General features: G+C 44.8%; 2 protein-coding genes and 1 long non-coding RNA gene across 7 annotated transcripts; 1 reads left to right on the top strand and 2 right to left on the bottom strand.

The window, feature by feature from the left end:
- Positions 1 to 274: 274 nt before the first annotated feature.
- Positions 275 to 5,849, bottom strand: LOC103463287 (uncharacterized). 4 transcript variants are annotated; one of them, XM_081605861.1, is made up of 5 exons: positions 5,443 to 5,848; positions 3,311 to 3,675; positions 2,293 to 2,389; positions 864 to 1,041; positions 275 to 779 (listed from the first exon to the last, which is right to left on the bottom strand). In XM_081605861.1, exons 1-5 carry the CDS (start codon positions 5,505 to 5,507, stop codon positions 576 to 578), a joined length of 909 nt encoding a protein of 302 aa, XP_081461987.1. In that variant the 5' UTR covers positions 5,508 to 5,848; the 3' UTR covers positions 275 to 575. The 4 variants fall into 4 exon arrangements, with proteins under 4 accessions (XP_081461987.1, XP_081461988.1, XP_081461989.1 ...); XM_081605862.1 differs by lacking the exons at positions 3,311 to 3,675; positions 5,443 to 5,848 and adding an exon at positions 2,984 to 3,293; XM_081605863.1 differs by lacking the exons at positions 3,311 to 3,675; positions 5,443 to 5,848 and adding an exon at positions 2,984 to 3,293 and having other exon boundaries at positions 2,293 to 2,383.
- Positions 5,850 to 7,870: 2,021 nt separating this feature from the next.
- LOC145551299 (uncharacterized) lies at positions 7,871 to 10,975 on the bottom strand. Its single transcript, XR_014087107.1, has 2 exons — positions 10,880 to 10,975; positions 7,871 to 9,752 (listed from the first exon to the last, which is right to left on the bottom strand). It is a non-coding gene; the product is annotated as an uncharacterized LOC145551299 (long non-coding RNA).
- Positions 10,912 to 19,002, top strand: LOC103463275 (WD repeat-containing protein 18). Of its 2 annotated transcripts, XM_008406530.3 has the most exons (10): positions 10,912 to 11,175; positions 12,318 to 12,428; positions 12,513 to 12,646; positions 12,732 to 12,873; positions 13,029 to 13,172; positions 13,798 to 13,862; positions 13,936 to 14,060; positions 16,767 to 16,930; positions 18,655 to 18,723; positions 18,833 to 19,002. In XM_008406530.3, exons 1-10 carry the CDS (start codon positions 10,966 to 10,968, stop codon positions 18,959 to 18,961), a joined length of 1,293 nt encoding a protein of 430 aa, XP_008404752.2. In that variant the 5' UTR covers positions 10,912 to 10,965; the 3' UTR covers positions 18,962 to 19,002. The 2 variants fall into 2 exon arrangements, with proteins under 2 accessions (XP_008404752.2, XP_017160046.1); XM_017304557.2 differs by lacking the exons at positions 18,655 to 18,723; positions 18,833 to 19,002 and adding an exon at positions 17,105 to 17,361.
- Positions 19,003 to 21,534: the final 2,532 nt, after the last annotated feature.

The raw sequence follows: 21,534 nt of genomic DNA, 5'->3' as shown, positions 1-21,534 counted from the left end.
GGGCTAGGCGTTAGCATAGCTCCACTAACGGGGCTAGGCGACGGAACCAGCTGGATCAGAACCTTCTTGGTGGTTTCTCTGATGTCGGGTCCATTGAACCGAAGCTGAAAAGTGAATCTGGAAGCGACGGAGTTTCTGCTGCCAGAGGAACCAGGAATGAGACGCCATTCATTTCAACATTTTGAAAACTTGAAGCAGGAACTTAAGAGGTTAAAATATGTTTCATACTTTTAACCTTGGGTGAATATAGACATTTAAAACAGACGAGGAGTCAAAAGTACAAAAAGTTTTATTTAATCCAGTTTAATATCCATTGAATCAACCCAGTAACAGCAGTTGTTGGTCCAACTCCAGTCCACTTCGTTTTGTGTTATTCCACCAGTGAACACCAGGGGGTGACAAAATGTTTCTAAAGAGGGATTAGACTGTAAAAAAAAAAATCAGGTGCCATTAATTCCATTAGTTACATTCAGCGCTGCAAACTAAACTGGTTTCAGTGGTTTCCAGTTTGGAAGCTCGCTCTGCCCTGTGGCTCATCATCAGTCGGCTCTGATCTGATGGTCCACTCATTTCCATCAGAACCCTGAGCGGGACCGACCGATGACCTCTGACCTCAGACATGGATGGACAGACAGGGAGGAAACTGAGCTGTGATTGGGTGGGACGGTGGTCAGCTGACTTACATCAGCTGGTCTGTAATCTACGCTGCAGTTCTTGCTCTCCTCAGAACCAAAACTCTGCACTGATGACGACTTCTTCATTTGCAGTCCCAGCGCCCCCTGCAGGACAGACAGGACACACACTCAGCAAAACAAAATGTCTAGTGTTCAAAAATCAGGATCTACAACAGAAAATCTTCCCACACTGAGAGACTGAGCAGAAGGAGATTTCTTCCACAGGCTGCAGTTCCTGCCGTCACTGGGAAGACGGTCAGGAACCGGGGGAACCAGTCGGTCAAGGCTGGCGGTTTGAGTCTTGCTCAGTTTGACCGAGGAGAAAAGGCGATGCAGAGAGAGACGAGAGGGTCCAGCTCTACTGAATCTGAAGACAACAAAAGAGAACCGATTGGTTCATTTCTAAGAAAAACCGATCAGAGATCTGATCAGAAAAAGCTGCTGCCTTTTACACATTGTCAAATAAATATGGAAATTTGATTTTACCTTTATCTGCAATATTTTCAATGATTTTTTCGATTTCCTTGTCATCAGTTAATTTAATCTCAGATTTATTCAAGTTGCTCCTGATTGGTTGGCAGTTTAAAGGCCGGTTATGAAGAACAAGTTAGAATCTGATTCCTCAACATTAACCATTTAAACCTCAGTTTCAGTTTTAGGTTAAACCAATCAGAGTCCAAAGCGTCCAGCTGCTGGTTCTGGTGGCTCAGACTGAGTCCAGTCCCAAAACTCGCCCTGTGCCCCCTATGAAGTTTGGACTCAGTCAAAGTGCACATCAGGGTTCGAGGTTACAAGCAGTAAAAATGTGAGAATTGGGACAATTCACCTCCGCCTCCAAAATGGCCGACCGATCACCATTCAGGCATTTTCAAAAAAGTACAACAAGCAATCAGTTTTAGTGTACAGTAGACATTGTTTTTGCAGGAGACATTTGGTCGTTTAGATGTGTTTTGTTATGAGCTGCTGAATGCTGAACAAATGTACAGTAGAGTAAAACAACAATTATTCCAATACTTTACATTTGAAAACGATTGTTTTGTAACTATATTTCCACCTTTTAATTCAAAACAACACATGCAGCAAAGAATTGTGGGTAATATACTTCACCAAAGTTCTCCTGGAACCAGGTTTAGCAGATGTGCAGAAAGAGGACCCAAAAGGAGGCGGGGCTAAAGCAGGAAGTGGAGAATTGGGACGTGCTATGCAATGTGAGTCTGAAGGACACAAAGCAGGAAACCGTGGAGCCGAAGCCCCTGGTCAGCCTGGCCTGGTGCTACATGCAGCGGTGGAGCCTGTAGCTCCCAGCAGCCACAGCTGGTTTCACTCTGACTCTGGATCAGCACAGAATGAATCTGGATGGGGAGCCAACTGGGCAGCATGTGTGCTGCAGCTTTGATTGTTTTGTTGCTCTCCCCTTTCTTTTCTCCTAGGTTCTCACTCTAACCCTGAGATTATTTATAGATTACTTTAGAAAAATAAAACTAACTATACCCTCCTGGTTTTGTCTCTTCACTCCCTGGTTATTTATTGTTACAGCAGCCTTAGGGATGCAACACCTGGCAATGATGATGTCATCAGTCTGGTTTTAATGATGTCATCAGTTGGGGTCTAAACTCACCGCCCAGGATGTGAAACAACACTGTGCAGCTCTTCTCTGATTGGATGTCTGCGGTGTCCATCTGGGCTACCTGAGGTGGGCGGGGCTTTGTCTTCAGCTGTGGACCAGAAATGTGATGTCACCAATAAATGTTAATGCTTTTTTATAAATATTGTAAAACGCATTGAAATTGATCTTCTCTTATCAGTTTTTCAGTTTTATCCAACTTCTGTCTTTCAGCTCATTGTGTCCAAATAAATGTAAAGATTCGCTGATTCTGCCTTTTGACCACAGAGTTCACGACCTGAGTTCACATTCTGTCATTAACTGAAAAGTAAAGATTGTAGGAAACAAAAAGAAGCAACATTCTGTGTAAAACCAGCTTTTTCAGATCGATCCTGGAGTTTCTTTACTTTAAAACTTATAATTGATGCTTTAAGGTCAATTATGATTCTGTTCAGGTTCTGATCAGTCAGAGCAAAAATTACCTGATTTCTTTGTTTTAAATGGAAAAAAGATTTAAAACCCATTTTAAGAACATAAATCAGAGATTATAAGAGGAAACAAATACAGTTAGCTACCAACTGTTAGCCTCCAGTCAAAGAGCAGCTTTTCCCTCTGATTACCTGCAGCTCACTCTGCCTGACCACCTGGACGTTTGACCAGGTGGTCGTCTGAGCTCATCGTGTCTACAGGTCAGTCCTGTTCTCACCTGAGTGAGACCAGTCCGTCTTCTTCTTCAGTTCAGAGCCAGGCTGGGGATCAGAGCATTTCTTCTTCTCTTGCTGGTTTCCCATCATTGTGTTATGAAGCCCTCCATTCTGTGACATCATCAGTGATGTCACAGGTAGCGGGGTTACAGGGGAAGGACGTGTATGGTCATGATGGTTGCAGGTAGGTGGCTGGGGCGACGGCGTGCCCACCGGGTACAAGGCATAGGGGTTGGCAGGTGTGTCGACAGTGGGCGGGGCTTGTGAAGCTGTCACCTGGTTTGTACCTGTTTTATCCATCCTGCTAAGAGCCCCACCCCCTCCCTCACCTGAGTCAGCAGGTGAGATGCAGCCGATATAAGAGTCTTTGAGGACCTCCGTCCGCACCTGGAGGAGGGGTCTGTTCAGGCCCCGCCCCCTCACCTGGGCTACAGGTGGACGCAGAGTGAGGTGGCAGTCCAGCTGGGCTCCAGACATCGCCACCATCATCGCCGGTCTTCCTCTGACGTTGAGCTGGTTCAGGTCCGGTTTGGACACCTGGACACCTGTCCCCTGCTGCCGCTCCAGGTAACGAGACTCTGCCTCCGTCTCTGTCTCATCCTCGAACCGCAGGCGGCGAGTTGGAGACGCAGACCGGCGCCACCTGGTGGACGGATTGCTCAGGTGTCCTGGCAGCGATGCCCCGCCCACCGACCTGAAGACAAAGGACAGGTAGAGCAGTGAGAGGCCGGCGAGGAATAACTGGTTGTGGTTCCATTGGTTCTGGTCAAGTGAAGTTTATTTGTGTAACAGGCAGTTCAGGTGCTTTACGTCATAAAAACACAGAAATACAGACGTAGAATTACTGAAGCGTAACATTTTCACATGTCGATTGATTATTGATCAATGTTTCATTTATTATGTTTCAAAATCAGCTCCAACCAGCTGGTTTAGTCTTAAAGGAACTCTGTGTTTCAGCTGTTTTGCAGTTTTCTGGAAGTTTATTCCAGATCTGTGATGATGCAGAACCAGAACCAGAACCAGCAGGTTGATCCAGGAGCAGATCTTTAATCTTTCAGTGATTTATAAACTACCAATGAAGAACCAGGTGGTGTAGAACCAGGTGGAGTAGAACCAGGTGGTGTAGAACCAGGTGGTGTAGAACCGGGTGGTGTAGAACCGGGTGGTGTAGAACCAGGTGGTGTAGAACCAGGTGGTGTAGAACCAGCTGGTGTAGAACCAGGTGGTGTAGAACCAGGTGGTGTAGAACCAGGTGGTGTAGAACCAGGTGGTGTAGAACCAGCTGGTGTAGAACCAGGTGGTGTAGAACCAGGTGGTGTAGAACCAGCTGGTGTAGAACCAGGTGGTGTAGAACCAGCTGGTGTAGAACCAGCTGGTGTAGAACCAGGTGGTGTAGAACCAGGTGGTATAGAACCAGGTGGTGTAGAACCAGCTGGTGTAGAACCAGGTGGTGTAGAACCAGGTGGTGTAGAACCAGCTGGTGTAGAACCAGGTGGTGTAGAACCAGGTGGTGTAGAACCAGCTGGTGTAGAACCAGCTGGTGTAGAACCAGGTGGTGTAGAACCAGGTGGTGTAGAACCAGGTGGTGTAGAACCAGGTGGTGTAGAACCAGGTGGTGTAGAACCAGCTGGTGTAGAACCAGGTGGTGTAGAACCAGGTGGTGTAGAACCAGCTGGTGTAGAACCAGGTGGTGTAGAACCAGGTGGTGTAGAACCAGGTGGTGTAGAACCAGCTGGTGTAGAACCAGGTGGTGTAGAACCAGGTGGTGTAGAACCAGCTGGTGTAGAACCAGGTGGTGTAGAACCAGGTGGTGTAGAACCAGGTGGTGTAGAACCAGCTGGTGTCTCCACCCTCCTGGTTCTACTCAGGTCTCCAGCTGCAGCTTCTGCTTCGTCTCTCTGGTCTCAGACTTTCGTCCTCTGGGCCTGAAATGTTCTGCAGCTGCTAGAAGGTCCACTGAGGAACCGGCTTCATGAGGCTCTGGAGGCTCAGGTCAGAGGTCAGAGGTCAGCCTGATCTCTAGTTTACAGCTGGAAGAACTGAAGCTGACTCTAGATCGATAATTCTAGATCGTTCCTCTTCAGTAACTTCAGTTTCTGTTCAGATGGACAAAGTTTTGTCTCATCCACACCTTTATCTGTTCTTAGCATCTGTTCAGAGAATGGATGGGGTCAAAGGTCACCTGGTGACATCATAAAGCAGAGCTGTGTATCATCTGCATCGACATGGTAACTGATCTTATTTCCTGTTGTAACCTGAGACAGTCAGAGCTTAAAAACCCGACATGTGACCCCAGAAACCCCAGTTCTGCAAGTTAGTCAAGGCAGTTTCCATTTGTGTGTGTGTGTGTGTGTGTGTGTGTGTGTGTGTGTGTGTGTGTGTGTGTGTGTGTGTGTGTGTGTGTGTGTGTGTGTGTGTGTGTGTGTGTGTGTGTGTGTGTGTGTGTGTGTGTGAGACTCACCCAGAGTGTGTGTCAGGGGTCAGCAGGTTGTGGTCGCCCCTCAAAGGAAAACAGAGACGCTTCATACGAACTTCTTCCTCACACTGATGCTGCTACGATAACAGAGCACACACACACACACACACACACACACACACACACACACACACACACACATGGCATGGTGGGGGAAGGGAGAGGATGACATCAGCAGCCCTGATTGGTCAGAGTGACAGGAAGCCGGATTAAACAAAGCAGCTATTCAGGATTAATTAACTTGATGAGACAGAGTGTTTACCTCAGCGTCTGTGTGTGTGTGTGTGTGTGTGTGTGTGTGTGTGTGTGTGTGTGTGTGTGTGTGTGTGTGTGTGTGTGTGTGTGTGTGTGTGTGTGTGTGTGTGTGTGTCGAACTATTCTTCTTAGTTCTACAATTTACTGTCATATTTACTAACCTTCTGACCTTCTTTGGGGTCAGGGGTTAGGGTTAGAGGTCATGTATATGGTCAGAAATACAAACCTGTGTGCTGTGTATCATCTGCGTCGTCATGGTAACTCATATTGCTGATCATGGCACCGTTGGAACTTCCTGGTTCAACAGCTGCAGTTTCATTTAGAGCGGCTCCTGCAGACTAGCCGCCTCCAGCCGGCTCCGTGCTGCTGCTCACCTGGATTAGACCACCAGGCTGCAGACATGCACAGGAAGTGATGCAATCATTTGAGTCAGCTTGGCTGGAGCGGGAAACATCTGGAACCGGACCGGACCTTTCTGAGCACATCACTGAGGTTCTGATGAGCCGAGGTTAGGGTAAAGGGTAAAGGGTAAAGGTCGGGACGGTCCTGTCAATCGTTAGCCGGAGCAGAACCAGAACCAGCAGCTCAGTTCTGTTCCAACTGCTGCAGGTTCTGATCAGATCTGAGATTAAAATCATTGTTGCAGCAAAACAGAGAACACAAATAAAACTGGAAGAGTAGAAATACCTCAACAAATTTTTCCTCAAGTGAAAGTAAAAAATATCCGTCCATGAAATTAGTCAAGAGTAAAAAAGTATTTTGTAAAAAGTTTACTCAAGTACTGAGTAACTAATCAAATTATAAATAATTTCATATTTAAAAATTACATAATCAGAAAGAACAAAGTATAAAATTAAGATTAGGACAAAAATTTTAATAATTCATATAACAAAAAATAACTAAATCAGACAAAAGAAAATGTCTCCAAATAAGACTTTCTTTTTTCTGTTTCAATAAAATCTTCTGAGATTTAACAGAAACTGAGTGTCTGATTCTGCTGGTTTAGGGTTAAAACGTGTTTGTTTTTCATTCAGTGGGGAGAAAATCCAGAAGTATGAGTAGAACTACTTCAAAATAAAATGACTCAAGTACAAGTTAGAATTACATCGTAATAAAAACACCTCAAAAAGATTTATTTTATTATTATTATTAATTTATTTTTACATTTACTTCAGTAAATGTAGCTGGTTTTTACTCAACTCTGGAGTTAAACAGGAAGTTCTGTTGGGTCAGCGGTTCTGTCTGTGGTACGTCTAGTTTGCTGCTTCCTACATCTCCCAGAATGCACCACGCCAGTGGGCAGACGCTCATGGCCGCTCCTTAGCGCGGCCATCTTGGAGAGGTCGACCGCTCCACTCAGTCTAGTATGTTTGACATATCAGCGCATTTAATCGATCATAACTCGCTCAATACTAAACAGATTTTCACGATTCTTTTGCTGTGAGCCTTATTCAAACAGTTACCATAGCAACATTTACAAGGACATTATTTTTAACGTAGTTTTGAATTGACTGATAAATGGTTTAGCATATTTAAATATTCTTAGTGGAGCAACAGAATAGACTCGGAATATGATATTTTGATATTGATGTATGATGAGCATTTTAAATTAGATTGTTTAGTAATATCAATACATATCTATAAAAATAAACAAACACAAAATAATACAATCATAGAGAAACTAATATAATAAAATGATTAATACTGAATAATATTAAACTACACATGTTTACATGACTATATACATAATGTCTATGTAGGTTTTATTCAAGTTTTCCAGTCGAGGAGCTGAGATTCATCCGTCTCTCTTCTTCCTCACATCGTGTCTTTATGAAATAAGACGGGAGCCATTTTACTTTAGACAGACTGAAAGAATTACATATAAATAACTTTGTGTCGCATAATTTAAATCAATGTTAGGGAATAATTAATGCTTTTTAAGATTTACAAAATCTACAGTTAGCCTTCATAGCGGCTAACTGTAGATTTGATCTATTGTAACGTACGTATATATCACTTATCGGCCTATAAATAAAAATTGTATTGTTTGTCTGGATTCCTGTAGGAAATGAAGAAGTAGATATATTAGCTAAACAGGCCCTGAAATTAGATGAAATAAACTTAAATATTTATCTGAGGAAAAATGAGGGGAAATCTATTAAGGTAAGGTAATTTTATTTATATAGCACATTTTCAGCAACAAGGCAATTCAAAGTGCTTTACATGAGTTAAAATGATATACAAACAAAATAACTGTAGGAGCTATTTTCCCATTTTTTGGTTAAATCTTAGAATTTAAATTGTTTAGTTTATTCTTATTATTTGTTTATTTCCTAGTTGATTTATCATTAGAATTTTTGTTTAATTTGATTAAGAATTCACTTAATGAGTTAATGAATGTCAGGTTGGGCTGTGGGTATTTCACGGTATAACTAGGTGGGTCTTATGCACGTGGTGGTCATGAGGTTTGTTACCAGCCTACAGAATCGGTCACATCAGTCTCACTAGTCAAACAACAGATACAGGAGTCAGAGCAGAAGCCTGGAACCTTTTGCTTGAACAGTAAAATAAAACCAAAGAACTATATTTTGACCTTTGATCCTTTTTTGCTGCGTAAACCAGAATCCACGGTGCATCAGGTGACTATTTGAGTTGGATTCACTTTTGTTTTGATCACCTTCGAGTTTTGAGTTTTTTGATTTTTAAGTTTTGGGACAGATAGTCACTACAATAACAAACCAAAGGAAACAGAGGAAAGAAAACTAATCTAATGTTTTTCTAGTGTGTGTAAACTAAGTGCTGCTGTTCAGGGTTGCTAAGTATCTAATACCATTTCTAAATAGTGAAACTACAGTTTCTGATAAAATAAGCTAAAGAGTGACTGATCTAATTCCTTTTCTGGGTTAAAAGTAATATAAACTAAGCAGTGGCTGTTCCTGTTAAGTATTTCTGGATTCAAGTTTGTAGTTATTCTAATTCTAATTCTGTTTCCATTTCTAATCTGTATAATATTGATCTAAATAGTGCGTACTCCACAATTTCTGATATTACTAATAAACTAAAATAATCCTTTTCTGGCTTAAATAGGGAGGACTTCACAGTTTCTAACAAAAAAGAGGAAAGGACACATTAGGGCAGGTGGCAACATTCAGACAAAACAAAGACATGAGTGAAGGCGGTGAGGTCAAAGGGCCATGAAGCCATGTTGCTCAGCCTAACCCAAAGTCCCATACAGGTGTTGTTATCCAGGAATGATGTCCTTGGCAGCGCTCAGATCCACAGCTGCATCAGGAGGGGTGAGGAGGGAAGAGCGTTGTGTTTACATATCTTCAAGGAGATTAGAGAGATGCAGCCCTTCCAAGGCCACACGGGGGAAGCCAATTCAGAAACAGAATGTCTGAGGTCGGGAAGATTATAAATTTCAATCTTCCCTAAAGTCTCTCCGATGCATCTCAGTTCCCAATCATCCAAATTAGTTTGATGGTTCCACTGAGCCGAAACCAGCAACTTCTCCAAGATCGATTCCATCCCGTTAGTGAGTTTTAGAGTCCTGGTCTCTGTCCACCAACAGTCTGAGTGTTCGCTACTTCGGCCAAGTCCGTCACAAATGTGTCGATAATCCAGGAATCCAGAAGCTCCAAACAGCAGAAATCCTGTCATCATGAATAAATCCAGGATGAATCCTGCCGGGTGTCCCTGCAGGACAAGAGGCTCTCTGTGCCCAGACTTCTCGTCGAAAGTTTGATCAATGCATTGAGAGATCAGTTGATCAGATCCATAATTTGTAGATTCAGAGAATATGCAAAGAAAGGCTCCAAAAATATAGAAAGACAAAAACAAAGCAAGCAGGGAAGGGAGGGAGCAGAGGGAAAAAGGGTTCACCTTCACCAAGAGCAAGAGAGAAACAAAATTCAAAACAAAATCCTCAAGGTGTGGCAGGAACAATGTGATGATCAAGATACTGGCAGAAAACACAGTGGGGGTAACAGGAGTGGAAGTGATAACATCACGTCTCAGAACTGCTCATGCAGGCCTTAGATCTACAGGAACATGAAACAGGGACTTGTAGTTATTCAGCTGGAATCAGTGGAGAATGTTTTATTAGAATGTAACAAATATTCAGAGGAACGTCAGCATTTAATGAGAAAATAAAACAAGAAGAAGAAGCAAATAAATCCTCTAAGGGAAATGGGGATGCAGGGAAAGAGATACTGAGCTGCTGTGTCTTATTCAGTTACACCTTTTGATTGTTTCCATGTGTGAATGAAGGTTCATAAAGAAATACAGCTTAATAAAGATAATAACTGGGTAGATTTTGTAAATGATATGTAACACCTTCACAGTTATATATACAGATGGTTCAAAAGATTTAGTTTTGGGTAAAACAGCATTTGCTTATGCTATTCCTGAATTATATATATAAAAAATTATTTTATATATATATATATATATATATATATATATATATATATATATATATATATATATATATATATATATATATATGACCATTTACTGTGTAAACAGTGGAAATGTTAGCGGTAAAGAGTTCTTACATGTTCAAATTCATTATCATCACTAATGTCCCTTTTAAATGTCTCATATTAAAGTCGTATGGAGCTGATATGAGATTTATGAAATTATATTTAGAATGACACAAGCTCAAATAAAGATTAGGGTTATGTGGACAACTGCTCCTAAAGATTTTGAGGGAACAACATGGCAGATCATTTAGCTAAGATGTCTTTAAAACAAGGTAAAATTATGGAAATAACATATTGTAAGTCTGAAATAAAATCTATTATTAAGAGAAAAGTTAACTATGAATGGCAATAATTGTGGGAGGAAGAAACTAAACATTGTAATTTATTTTATATACAGAAGAAAGTAGGAAATATGGAAATAATTGGAGGAAATCAAAAGGAACAAGTAGCATATGACAAGGTTATGGCTTGGACACAGAATGAAATAAAACTTTACATTTGATAGGAAAACATCCAACAGGTAGCTATGAGTGTGGTATGGATATGGAGACAGTACAGCATGTAATGATCCAGGGTAAGTAGAGAAAAGTTAAAACAAGAAATTAGGAAATATGATGTGGAGACATTAAGAATAAGAGAATTTACTCTGTCCACACTCCAGCCAGTAGATGGCGATAATGTACCTTAACGTTAGATTTCACCCGCCATTGAAAATCAGAAAGAAGAAGAAAACGAAGAGCCTCGCCGTCTTGTTGATCGCGAAGCCAACATGGCGGCTCCTCTGGAGGTGGTAGTCAGCAGCGATTCGGGCTCCCAGCTCTGGAACTGCACCGTGTTCGACCTCCACAGCGGCTCCAGCCTGCTCTCCTACCGGGGAGGCAACTCTGCGGCCCGGAGCCTCGCCGTCCTGCGGGGGGAGTTTCTGCTCAGCGCGCAGCTGGGGAAAAACTTCATCAATGTGTGGGAGATCCAGAGGAAGGTGAGGACCCGGCCGAGCAGAGCCGAACCGAGCCGAACAGCCCTGCGAAGCGTTCCCGGACCAGCACACCGAACACCGAGACTCGTATAGCGCGAAAACTCAGAATCCCGACAGACACCGGAGAGTCCAACCCGGTTCCACATCAGCCGGATTTTAAAAATCCCGCTTGGTTCCAGAGAGGAATTAGACAGAACCCGAACCTGATGATTCTTTGATCCAATAGGAACATGTGAATCTGGTCTATAGGAACATGTGAATCTGGTCTATAGGAACATGTGAATCTGGTCTACAGGAACATGTGAATCTGGTCTACAGGAACATGTGAATCTGGTCTGCAGGACTACAGGAACATGTGAATCTGGTCTACAGGAACATGTAAATCTGGTCTATAGGAACGTGAATCTGGTCTATAGGAACATGTGAATCTGGTCTATAGGAACATGTGAATCTGGTCTATAGGAACGTGAATCTGGTCTATAGGAACGTGAATCTGGTCTACAGGAACATGTGAATCTGGTCTATAGGAACATGTGAATCTGGTCTATAGGAACATGTGAATCTGGTCTGCAGGAACATGTGAATCTGGTTTACAGGAACATGTGAATCTGGTTTACAGGAACATGTGAATCTGGTTTACAGGAACATGTGAATCTGGTCTATAGGAACATGTGAATCTGGTCTGCAGGAACATGTGAATCTGGTCTATAGGAACATGTGAATCTGGTCCAGAATGTCTTCCCACACGTTGGACTGAACCATTGTTCTAAAAACGGCGGGGGAACCTAGAAATTAATTCTTTTTTTTTTCTTAGATGAAAGGCGGGTTAATTGTGTTCTTTGTTTCTATTGCCTTTTCATATTGATATTATTTAAATGCAAACGTTTCTTCAATTATTATATTTGGGGGGGACGATTCTAGATGGTTTATATTTATATTTATGATATAAATATAAACCATAACTGAAAACACCGTCTCTTACCTGGTGCACAAGCAGAAATCTGGCAGCCTTCAGTCGACTCTGAGCCGATGTTGACCCTTGACCCCTCCTCTGGCCTGGACCTGTTTGTACCGGACGGGTCCGCCGTTCTCCGAGGCGTTTCTGATGGCGGTGTAAAAGTCACATGACCCTGCTGTGTTTGCAGGACCAGCTGCAGCAGAAGATCGTCTGTCCAGGTGTGGTCACCTGTCTCACCGCCTCACCTGACGGGGCTTTCCTCGCCGCAGGAGTCGCCGAGGAGGTCTACCTGTGGGAGGTGAGCCTACTGGTTTCCATGGTAGCAAAAAGCTTCTGCTGACTGTTGAGTGTGTTTATAAACTCTGTGCTCTGATTGGTCCAGGTGTGCACAGGTAAGCTGCTGGCGGTGCTCAGTCGACACTATCAGGACGTCACATGTTTGAAGTTCACCGACGACAGCAGCCATTTTGTTTCTGCGGGCAAAGACAACCTGGCGCTGGTGTGGAACGTGTGCAGGTAACTCACTTGGTGGTTACCTCGGTAACAGCTGAACCACCTGCCTAACAGGTCACTTCCTGTCTCACCTGTGTCTGTCCCTCAGTGTGGTCCAGATGGATTTAAGCCACGCCCCCGAACCACGCCATGTCCTGTCCCGCCACTCTCTGCCAATCACAGACCTGCACTGTGGTCACATGGGAGCTCAGGCCAGAGTCGCCACGTCATCGCTCGACCAGACCGCAAAGGTGAGGCTGAGCGTAGCCCCGCCCCCAGGCAGGATTACATCTGGATTACTGGTGTTAAACTGAGATTATGATGGTTTTGGGTCACATGTTTAATGTTGGGATTAAATTCAGATTATACACTAAAATACAGGATTACTCTTTGTGCATCTGTCCAGGTGTGGGAGCTCTCCTCAGGTGAGCTGCTGCTGTCCGTCCTCTTTGACGTGGAGATCATGTCGGTAACCTTTGACCCCTCAGAGTACTTCCTGTTCTGTGGAGGACGTGACGGGAACATTTTTCAGGTGTCTCTCTGCAGCCAGGTGAGTGGGAAGGGGGCGGAGTCAGGCGGCCTTGAGGAAACCACGGCAACGCCTCTCGTTAGCCAACAGGAAGTGACGTTCAGCTGTAGATGGGACTGATGGTGCAGAGGTCAGGAAGGGGTCACTAGGGGTCAGTCAGGCCCGATCAGGTAGAACCTTCCCTCGACCCGGTTCCGTTCTGATGGGACTTTAGCTTCCCATGCGTTCCTCGTCGAGTCCCAGTTGTCGAGTGTCCGGCGTTTGGTTACGGTGCCGGGTCCAACCGGCTAAAGTTGCTGGAAAAGCCCGTCCTGGATTATAAGGGGAACCGGTCCTTTGAAGCAAGAACGCGAGACGCATGGACGTTGCCATGACAACATATTCAAGATGTCCGAGCCTGAGTCGGGAATAACTGATCCCAGAATGATCCACTGGAATATTCCCAGCAGGAACATCGGCGCCCTCTGCTGGTCGGTTGGTCCACATGTGGCGACACATTGGAACCAGTAGGTCCAGTTTGGTCTGGTCCAGTAAAACTAGTTCGATCCTGTTTAGTCCGACTCAGGCCGGGTTCTGCCTGATGGAGAGAATGCACCCGACTGGTTCTGGAAGTACGGCCGGGTCTCACTGCAGTTTCTGTCTGCAGAGTCTGAACCGGGAGAAGTCGTTCCAGTCGGACGGCGAGGGAAACCAGGTGTTCAAAGGCCACAGGTGAGTAACCGTGGTTACAGCAGAGGCACTACCGGTTCTGGCCTGTGGGATGTTCTGACCCGGTTCTCCTTAGGAGCCTGGTCACCTGCCTCTCCGTGTCCATGGACGGGACGCTGCTGCTGTCCGGGTCGCAGGACGAGACGGCCCGCCTCTGGGACGTCCAGAGCCGGCAGAGCGTCCGCTGCCTCGCACACAAAGGTAAGCCCCGCCCGCCCCGCTGATCTGGTTCTGACAGGATCAGAGCGGGTCGGATCTGGTCTGGGATTTTCTAATGAACTCCCATAATCCCTGTGGGCGGGACGGGCACAGCGTTGCTCCCCGGCCCGGTTCTGCTGTGGGCGGTGAGGATGCCGCTAGAGACGCTCCGATCAGGTTTTCACCTGCCGATGCCGATTCCGATCGTTTCTCTTTAGGTATAAATGCAACTATGTGATCTGGCAGAACAGAACCACAAATTCACCTAATTTAGGCAAAAACATGGAAAATACCTGCAGGTCCAATGCAGCAGATATTCAGGCAAAAAGGCGACATAAAAAATCTGGATAACATTTTATATGAAGGGATGTGCATAAGACTGACATGACAAACATGACAACACTGTAATAAACATGACGTAACACTGTAATAAACATGACACAACACTGTAATAAACATGACACAACACTGTAATAAACATGATGTAACACTGTAATAAACATGACACAACACTGTAATAAACATGACACAACACTGTAATAAACATGACACAACACTGTAATAAACATGACACAACACTGTAATAAACATGACACAACACTGTAATAAACATGACGCAACACTGTAATAAACATGACACAACACTGTAATAAACATGACACAACACTGTAATAAACATGACGTAACACTGTAATAAACATGACGTAACACTGTAATAAACATGACGCAACACTGTAATAAACATGACACAACACTGTAATAAACATGATGTAACACTGTAATAAACATGACACAACACTGTAATAAACATGACGTAACACTGTAATAAACATGACACAACACTGTAATAAACATGACGTAACACTGTAATAAACATGACACAACACTGTAATAAACATGACGTAACACTGTAATAAACATGACACAACACTGTAATAAACATGACGTAACACTGTAATAAACATGACACAACACTAATAAACATGACACAACACTGTAATAAACATGACGTAACACTGTAATAAACATGACACAACACTGTAATAAACATGACGTAACACTGTAATAAACATGACACAACACTAATAAACATGACACAACACTGTAATAAACATGACGTAACACTGTAATAAACATGACACAACACTGTAATAAACATGACGTAACACTGTAATAAACATGACACAACACTGTAATAAACATGACATAACACTGTAATAAACATGACACAACACTGTAATAAACATGACGTAACACTGTAATAAACATGACGTAACACTGTAATAAACATGACACAACACTGTAATAAACATGACATAACACTGTAATAAACATGACATAACACTGTAATAAACATGACATAACACTGTAATAAACATGACACAACACTGTAATAAACATGACAACACTGTAATAAACATGACATAACACTGTAATAAACATGACACAACACTGTAATAAACATGACGTAACACTGTAATAAACATGACATAACACTGTAATAAACATGACATAACACTGTAATAAACATGACATAACACTGTAATAAACATGACAACACTGTAATAAACATGACACAACACTGTAATAAACATGACGTAACACTGTAATAAACATGACACAACACTGTAATAAACATGACACAACACTGTAATAAACATGACATAACACTGTAATAAACATGACACAACACTGTAATAAACATGACATAACACTGTAATAAACATGACACAACACTGTAATAAACATGACACAACACTGTAATAAACATGAAGGAGTCTTTATGAATGTTTATGACTATTGTCATGAAGTCATTCGGTAAATAATGACACTTTTAATGCAAAGTTGCTCTAAAAGTAAAATTAAAAGTCCATTAAAAATGCCAACTTTACATGATTTTGTACATTATAATTTAATGCAAATGACAACAGTCTGACATTCATAAAGACGTCTTTATGTTTATGACAGATGTTATGTCATGTCAGTCTTTTGCACATCCCTTCATATAAAGTGTTACCAAAATCTGCAGCCAGTAAAACATTGTTTCATTTCTCTCAAAGCCTAAATTATACACAACATTGTCTGTATCAAATATTGTCAAGTAAAATATTAAACATTCATTCAAAGTCAAATGCAGGTTGCATTAAAATAATCAACTCTGTTACTGGATCAACCTGCCTGACAGCAATAGCATGGCTAGCTGCTGATTGGCTGTTCCTGGCCAAGCGGTGTAATTCTGCAGAACACCTGAAGGGGGCAGAGCAGCTCCATTTCTTTCACAGATTGTCTGTCTCATGTTAGGACAGCAAAAGTTATAATACATATGTAAAATCTGTTAAGTTCACCGTCTGGGAAATATTACCACCAGTAGCGGCGGTTCACCTGGAATCCGCAGCCAATCAGCTGAGAGAACTCAGGAAGCTGCTTCAGGTTCAGGTGACACTGCTGCAGCTTCGTCTCCATGGAAACGGACAATGAGATCAGCATGAAGATGAACTGGGCTCGAACCAGTCTGTCCAGTTCAGTTCATTCTGCTAATCTGACCATCAAACTGATCAATAATCTGACAATCAGCAAATTGATTCATCAGCCAATCAGGATCAGTCGACAGCCTGATAAATTAAACTGATCTTTAATGAAGCGATTTCATCTCCTGATAGGCTCGTGCCTCTGGTCCCTCTGTGACGTCGCTTCCTGTTATGTGTCCAGGTCCTGTGACCAACGCCGTCATCATGGCCGTCTCAGCTAACATGTTCCTGCCGGACAGTCGGCCCGCCGTCCCGCTGCCCCGCTTCAGCCGACACCTGCAGGCCCCCGAGGGCCCCGACGCCGAGGGGGGCGGGGCCTGGGTCCGCCCCGCCCTCCATGCACAGGTGAGGGTCCACAGGTGAAGCTCCGCCTCCGCTGGAGTCAAATTTAATCCGTTCATCTTAATTCAGTGGATTCATTCGGACCAGAATGGATTCTGAGTTAAATTCAGTTTCATTGAGTTGATCAACTTTAAGTTTTTATCATTATTAAAGGTTCCACCCTTTTTGTGTGCGTAGCTCCCTCTGAGGCCTGGACTGTCCAGCTGAAAACCAAAACATCACAGACAGCAAGTGAAAAATGTAACCACAGAGTTGGAGTGTTGCTAGGTAACCACAGAGTTGGAGTGTTGCTAGGTAACCACAGAGTTGGAGTGTTGCTAGGTAACCACAGAGTTGGAGTGTTGCTAGGTAACCACAGAGTTGGAGTGTTGCTAGGTAACCACAGAGTTGGAGTGTTGCTAGGTAACCACAGAGTTGGAGTGTTGCTAGGTAACCACAGAGTTGGAGTGTTGCTAGGTAACCACAGAGTTGGAGTGTTGCTAGGTAACCACAGAGTTGGAGTGTTGCTAGGTAACCACAGAGTTGGAGTGTTAGTTGATGCTACCCAGCCTGTCTGTGTGATCGACATGTGTTGTTATTGATTGACTGTCCAGTCCTACTACTTCTGCACCTTCAACCAATTTCAGCAGATTATTTATCAAAACCTTCAGCTGCTTCTGGAGAATTACACTATGAGTAATTTCTCTGATACCTTTTGAAGAAATGTGACTTTTACATGAATTGAAATGCATTTAGCAGAACCTTTGCTCTTTGACAGCTTCTTCCTACATCAGCTCAGAAACTCCATTCAACTTTTCAACAAGTCATCTGCAGATTTGAATTCTCACAGATATTTTGCAAAGAAAAGCAATTTTTCCTCATTAATATTTACATGTCATTTTCTTATGAGTCATATTCAGTTGAGTGGAGTTTAAGTTTAGTTTGTTGATTGAACCTGCCAGCAAATTTAGTTTTGCATCCTTAATTTGTATTTATTGAATTTTCCACTGTGCGACAGTAAAGGACACTTCATTAAAAAAATAAGACTTTTAGTTTTTGAAACTAATTTTCTTTGTCATTTTTTTCTATTTTTTCAAAATATGATCTGAAATAACCTCATTTTGTTGTAGCTGATTTTTTCATCATCTTCAAAATTGGATGGTCCATTTTCTAACACCCTGTCCCTCAGTGGGGTCAGGAGGAGCTGCTGCCTCTCCAGCTAACGTTCTGGGCGAGAGGCGGGGTCACCTGGACGGGTCACCTGGACGGGTCACCTGGACAGGTCGCCAGTCTGTCGCAGGGCAACACAGAGACACACAACCACACACACTCACACACCTAGAGACAGTTTGGAGAGACCAGTTAACCTGACAGTCATGTTTCTGGACTGTGGGAGGAAACCGGAGAACCTGGAGAAAACCCACCATGCAGGGAGAACATGGAGACTCCATGCAGAAAGACCGGGAATCGAACCCAGAACCTTCTTGCTGCAAGGCAACAGCTCTACCAACTGCACCACTGTGCAGCCGGTTATGATCAGCCTTTGATTAGAATTCAACATTGAACTCTAGATGAATGTCTGATTTTTTCCATATGTTTTAATTTGAAGGGCATACAGTCCTGCTGGACCAAAGTCTTTTATTCTGAAAATAAACTTGTCTGTTTCATTTCCTTTGACGTCTTATTTTGAAGTCAGGCATGCTGCCATGGCTTTTGTGCTTTTATTTTGGCATGTTTCCTGTTTTCAGGAGGAGCAGGAGTCGTACCTGCAGAAGGCCAACAGGTTGTACTCCCTGATGCACGCCGTGAGCGACAAGGTGAGAGGGCTGGGCTTCATGTTCTGGTTCTGACCCGACGCACTTCCAGTCCCATTAATAAAACCATAGTGATGATGATGATGGTGACCTCTGACCCCTCCCTTCCCAGGCGCTCTGCGGTGACGGTGAGAACTCGGCGCTGCGAGTCGCTGAGCTGGAGGAGGAAGTCCAGACGCTGAAGAAGGTCAACAAAGATCTGTTTGAGTTTTCATCTCAGCTGCTCACCAAGCCCACATGAGCACTTCCTGTCCTACAAAATAAAAGCCCTGTTTTGTATCAGCTTCCTGTGTGTCTTTCCTCCAGACCAACCAGGACCAACTTTCCTTTGAGGCTGAGAGATGAAAGTTTCTACTAGAATCTGTTTGTCTCTTTCTTTCTCTGAGGCCATAGGTCAGGAGAGCGGGTTGAGGGTGAAAGGTCACCGGGTCGGCATGGTGATCTGTGGCGTTCCGCCCCCGGGCTACGCCAAAGCCCCGCCCACTTTCTCAAAACAGCTTCTGTGTCTTGATCTAGACAGTTTGACCTCTAATAACTCGACTTCTGCTACTTGTTCAGTTTATTTGACAAACTTGACTTTGAATCACATTTAAGTTACTTGCTTGAACAAAATACTAAACTTTTTGTCTGTAATGCATTTAATATTAATTTATATGAATAATTTCTAATTCATTAAGGATTAATATCACATCAGATATTGATTTTGCAAAATCATCTGCATACATGGTTAATTTAGCAAGTTTTAGAATAACAGACTCACCACTGATGAAGATGAAGGTGATGAAGGTCAACAGTGTTTCCAGAGGCGAGTTCTGATCAGTGACCTGAACGCCGAGACGTCCGATGGGATTCTTCCGTCTGCCGCCTTTCTGCATGGCACACCTGTAAAAAGGGGCGGAGCTTCAGCAGGTCGACCACCCGAATGGCCACCAGGGTTATCGTGGGATGCTTTAGGTCAGTCAGACGCTGTCCAACATCTGGACCTGACCTTGTTCCAACACACCTGCCTCAGGTGACTGACTGACCTCAGGAGTTCTGATAACTAATCAAAGGGAACTAGTTCATCTGAAAGGAACCAGTTCATCTGCAGGTGTTGATCATTATAACAAATTAAAACCCCAAATTCAGTATGTCAGAAAATTTGAGTATCGCTTAAGACCAAAAAATATTTTTAGAAATGTTGACCAATAGGAAGCTCTCCATGCTGAGTTCTACCTTCTGCCCGGTTTACTGCAGCCGTACAGCATGGCGTCCATCAGCCCGTGGCGTCCATCAGCCCGTGGCGTCCATCAGCCTGTGGCGTCCATCAGCCTGTGGCGTCCATCAGCCTGTGGCGTCCATCAGCCTGTGGCGTCCATCAGCCTGTGGCGTCCATCAGCCTCTGGCGTCCATCAGCCTGTGGCGTCCATCAGCCTGTGGCGTCCATCAGCCTGTGGCGTCCATCAGCCTGTGGCGTCCATCAGCCTGTGGCGTCCATCAGCCTCTGGCGTCCATCAGCCTGTGGCGTCCATCAGCCTGTGGCGTCCATCAGCCTGTGGCGTCCATCAGCCTCTGGCGTCCATCAGCCTGTGGCGTCCATCAGCCTCTGGCGTCCATCAGCCTGTGGCGTCCATCAGCCTGTGGCGTCCATCAGCCTCTGGCGTCCATCAGCCTGTGGCGTCCATCAGCCTACGGCGTCCATCAGCCTGTGGCGTCCATCAGTCTGTGGCGTCCATCAGCCTGTGGCGTCCATCAGTCTGTGGCGTCCATCAGCCTGTGGCGTCCATCAGCATGTGGCGTCCATCAGCCCGTGGCGTCCATCAGCCTGTGGCGTCCATCAGCCTGTGGCGTCCATCAGCCTCTGGCGTCCATCAGCCTGTGGCGTCCATCAGTCTGTGGCGTCCATCAGCCTACGGCGTCCATCAGCCTGTGGCGTCCATCAGTCTGTGGCGTCCATCAGCCTGTGGCGTCCATCAGTCTGTGGCGTCCATCAGCCTGTGGCGTCCATCAGCCTGTGGCGTCCATCAGCCCGTGGCGTCCATCAGCCTGTGGCGTCCATCAGCCTGTGGCGTCCATCAGCCTCTGGCGTCCATCAGTCTGTGGCGTCCATCAGCCTGTGGCGTCCATCAGTCTGTGGCGTCCATCAGCCTGTGGCGTCCATCAGCATGTGGCGTCCATCAGCCTGTGGCGTCCATCAGTCTGTGGCGTCCATCAGCCTGTGGCGTCCATCAGCCTGTGGCGTCCATCAGCCTGTGGCGTCCATCAGCCTGTGGCGTCCATCAGTCTGTGGCGTCCATCAGCCTGTGGCGTCCATCAGCCTCTGGCGTCCATCAGCCTGTGGCGTCCATCAGCCTGTGGCGTCCATCAGCCTCTGGCGTCCATCAGCCTGTGGCGTCCATCAGCCTGTGGCGTCCATCAGCCTGTGGCGTCCATCAGCCTGTGGCGTCCATCAGTCTGTGGCGTCCATCAGCCTGTGGCGTCCATCAGCCTGTGGCGTCCATCAGCCCGTGGCGTCCATCAGCCCGTGGCGTCCATCAGCCTGTGGCGTCCATCAGCCTGTGGCGTCCATCAGCCTGTGGCGTCCATCAGCCTCTGGCGTCCATCAGCCTGTGGCGTCCATCAGCCTCTGGCGTCCATCAGCCTGTGGCGTCCATCAGCCTGTGGCGTCCATCAGCCTCTGGCGTCCATCAGCCTGTGGCGTCCATCAGCCTACGGCGTCCATCAGCCTGTGGCGTCCATCAGTCTGTGGCGTCCATCAGCCTGTGGCGTCCATCAGTCTGTGGCGTCCATCAGCCTGTGGCGTCCATCAGCCTGTGGCGTCCATCAGCCCGTGGC

This window comes from Poecilia reticulata, chromosome 4 (assembly GCF_904066995.2).
Source record: "Poecilia reticulata chromosome 4, P_reticulata-male-v2, whole genome shotgun sequence".
In the NCBI taxonomy this organism is placed as follows: domain Eukaryota; kingdom Metazoa; phylum Chordata; class Actinopteri; order Cyprinodontiformes; family Poeciliidae; genus Poecilia; species Poecilia reticulata.
Note: the sequence above shows the minus strand (reverse complement) of the source record. Positions and strands in the feature narration are given on the sequence as shown.

Coding starts and splice junctions, on each gene's coding strand:
- LOC103463287 (XM_081605861.1), bottom strand. CDS start 5,507: ATGAAGCGTCTCTGTTTTCCTTTGAGGGGCGACCACAACCTGCTGACC. Junction 3,676..5,442: donor ACCCCTGACACACACTCTGG/GTGAGTCTCACA, acceptor CTTTGTCTTCAG/GTCGGTGGGCGGGGCATCGC. Junction 780..863: donor CTTCTGCTCAGTCTCTCAGT/GTGGGAAGATTT, acceptor TCTGTCCTGCAG/GGGGCGCTGGGACTGCAAAT.
- LOC103463275 (XM_008406530.3), top strand. CDS start 10,966: ATGGCGGCTCCTCTGGAGGTGGTAGTCAGCAGCGATTCGGGCTCCCAG. Junction 12,429..12,512: donor AGGAGGTCTACCTGTGGGAG/GTGAGCCTACTG, acceptor TGATTGGTCCAG/GTGTGCACAGGTAAGCTGCT. Junction 13,173..13,797: donor AGGTGTCTCTCTGCAGCCAG/GTGAGTGGGAAG, acceptor TTCTGTCTGCAG/AGTCTGAACCGGGAGAAGTC.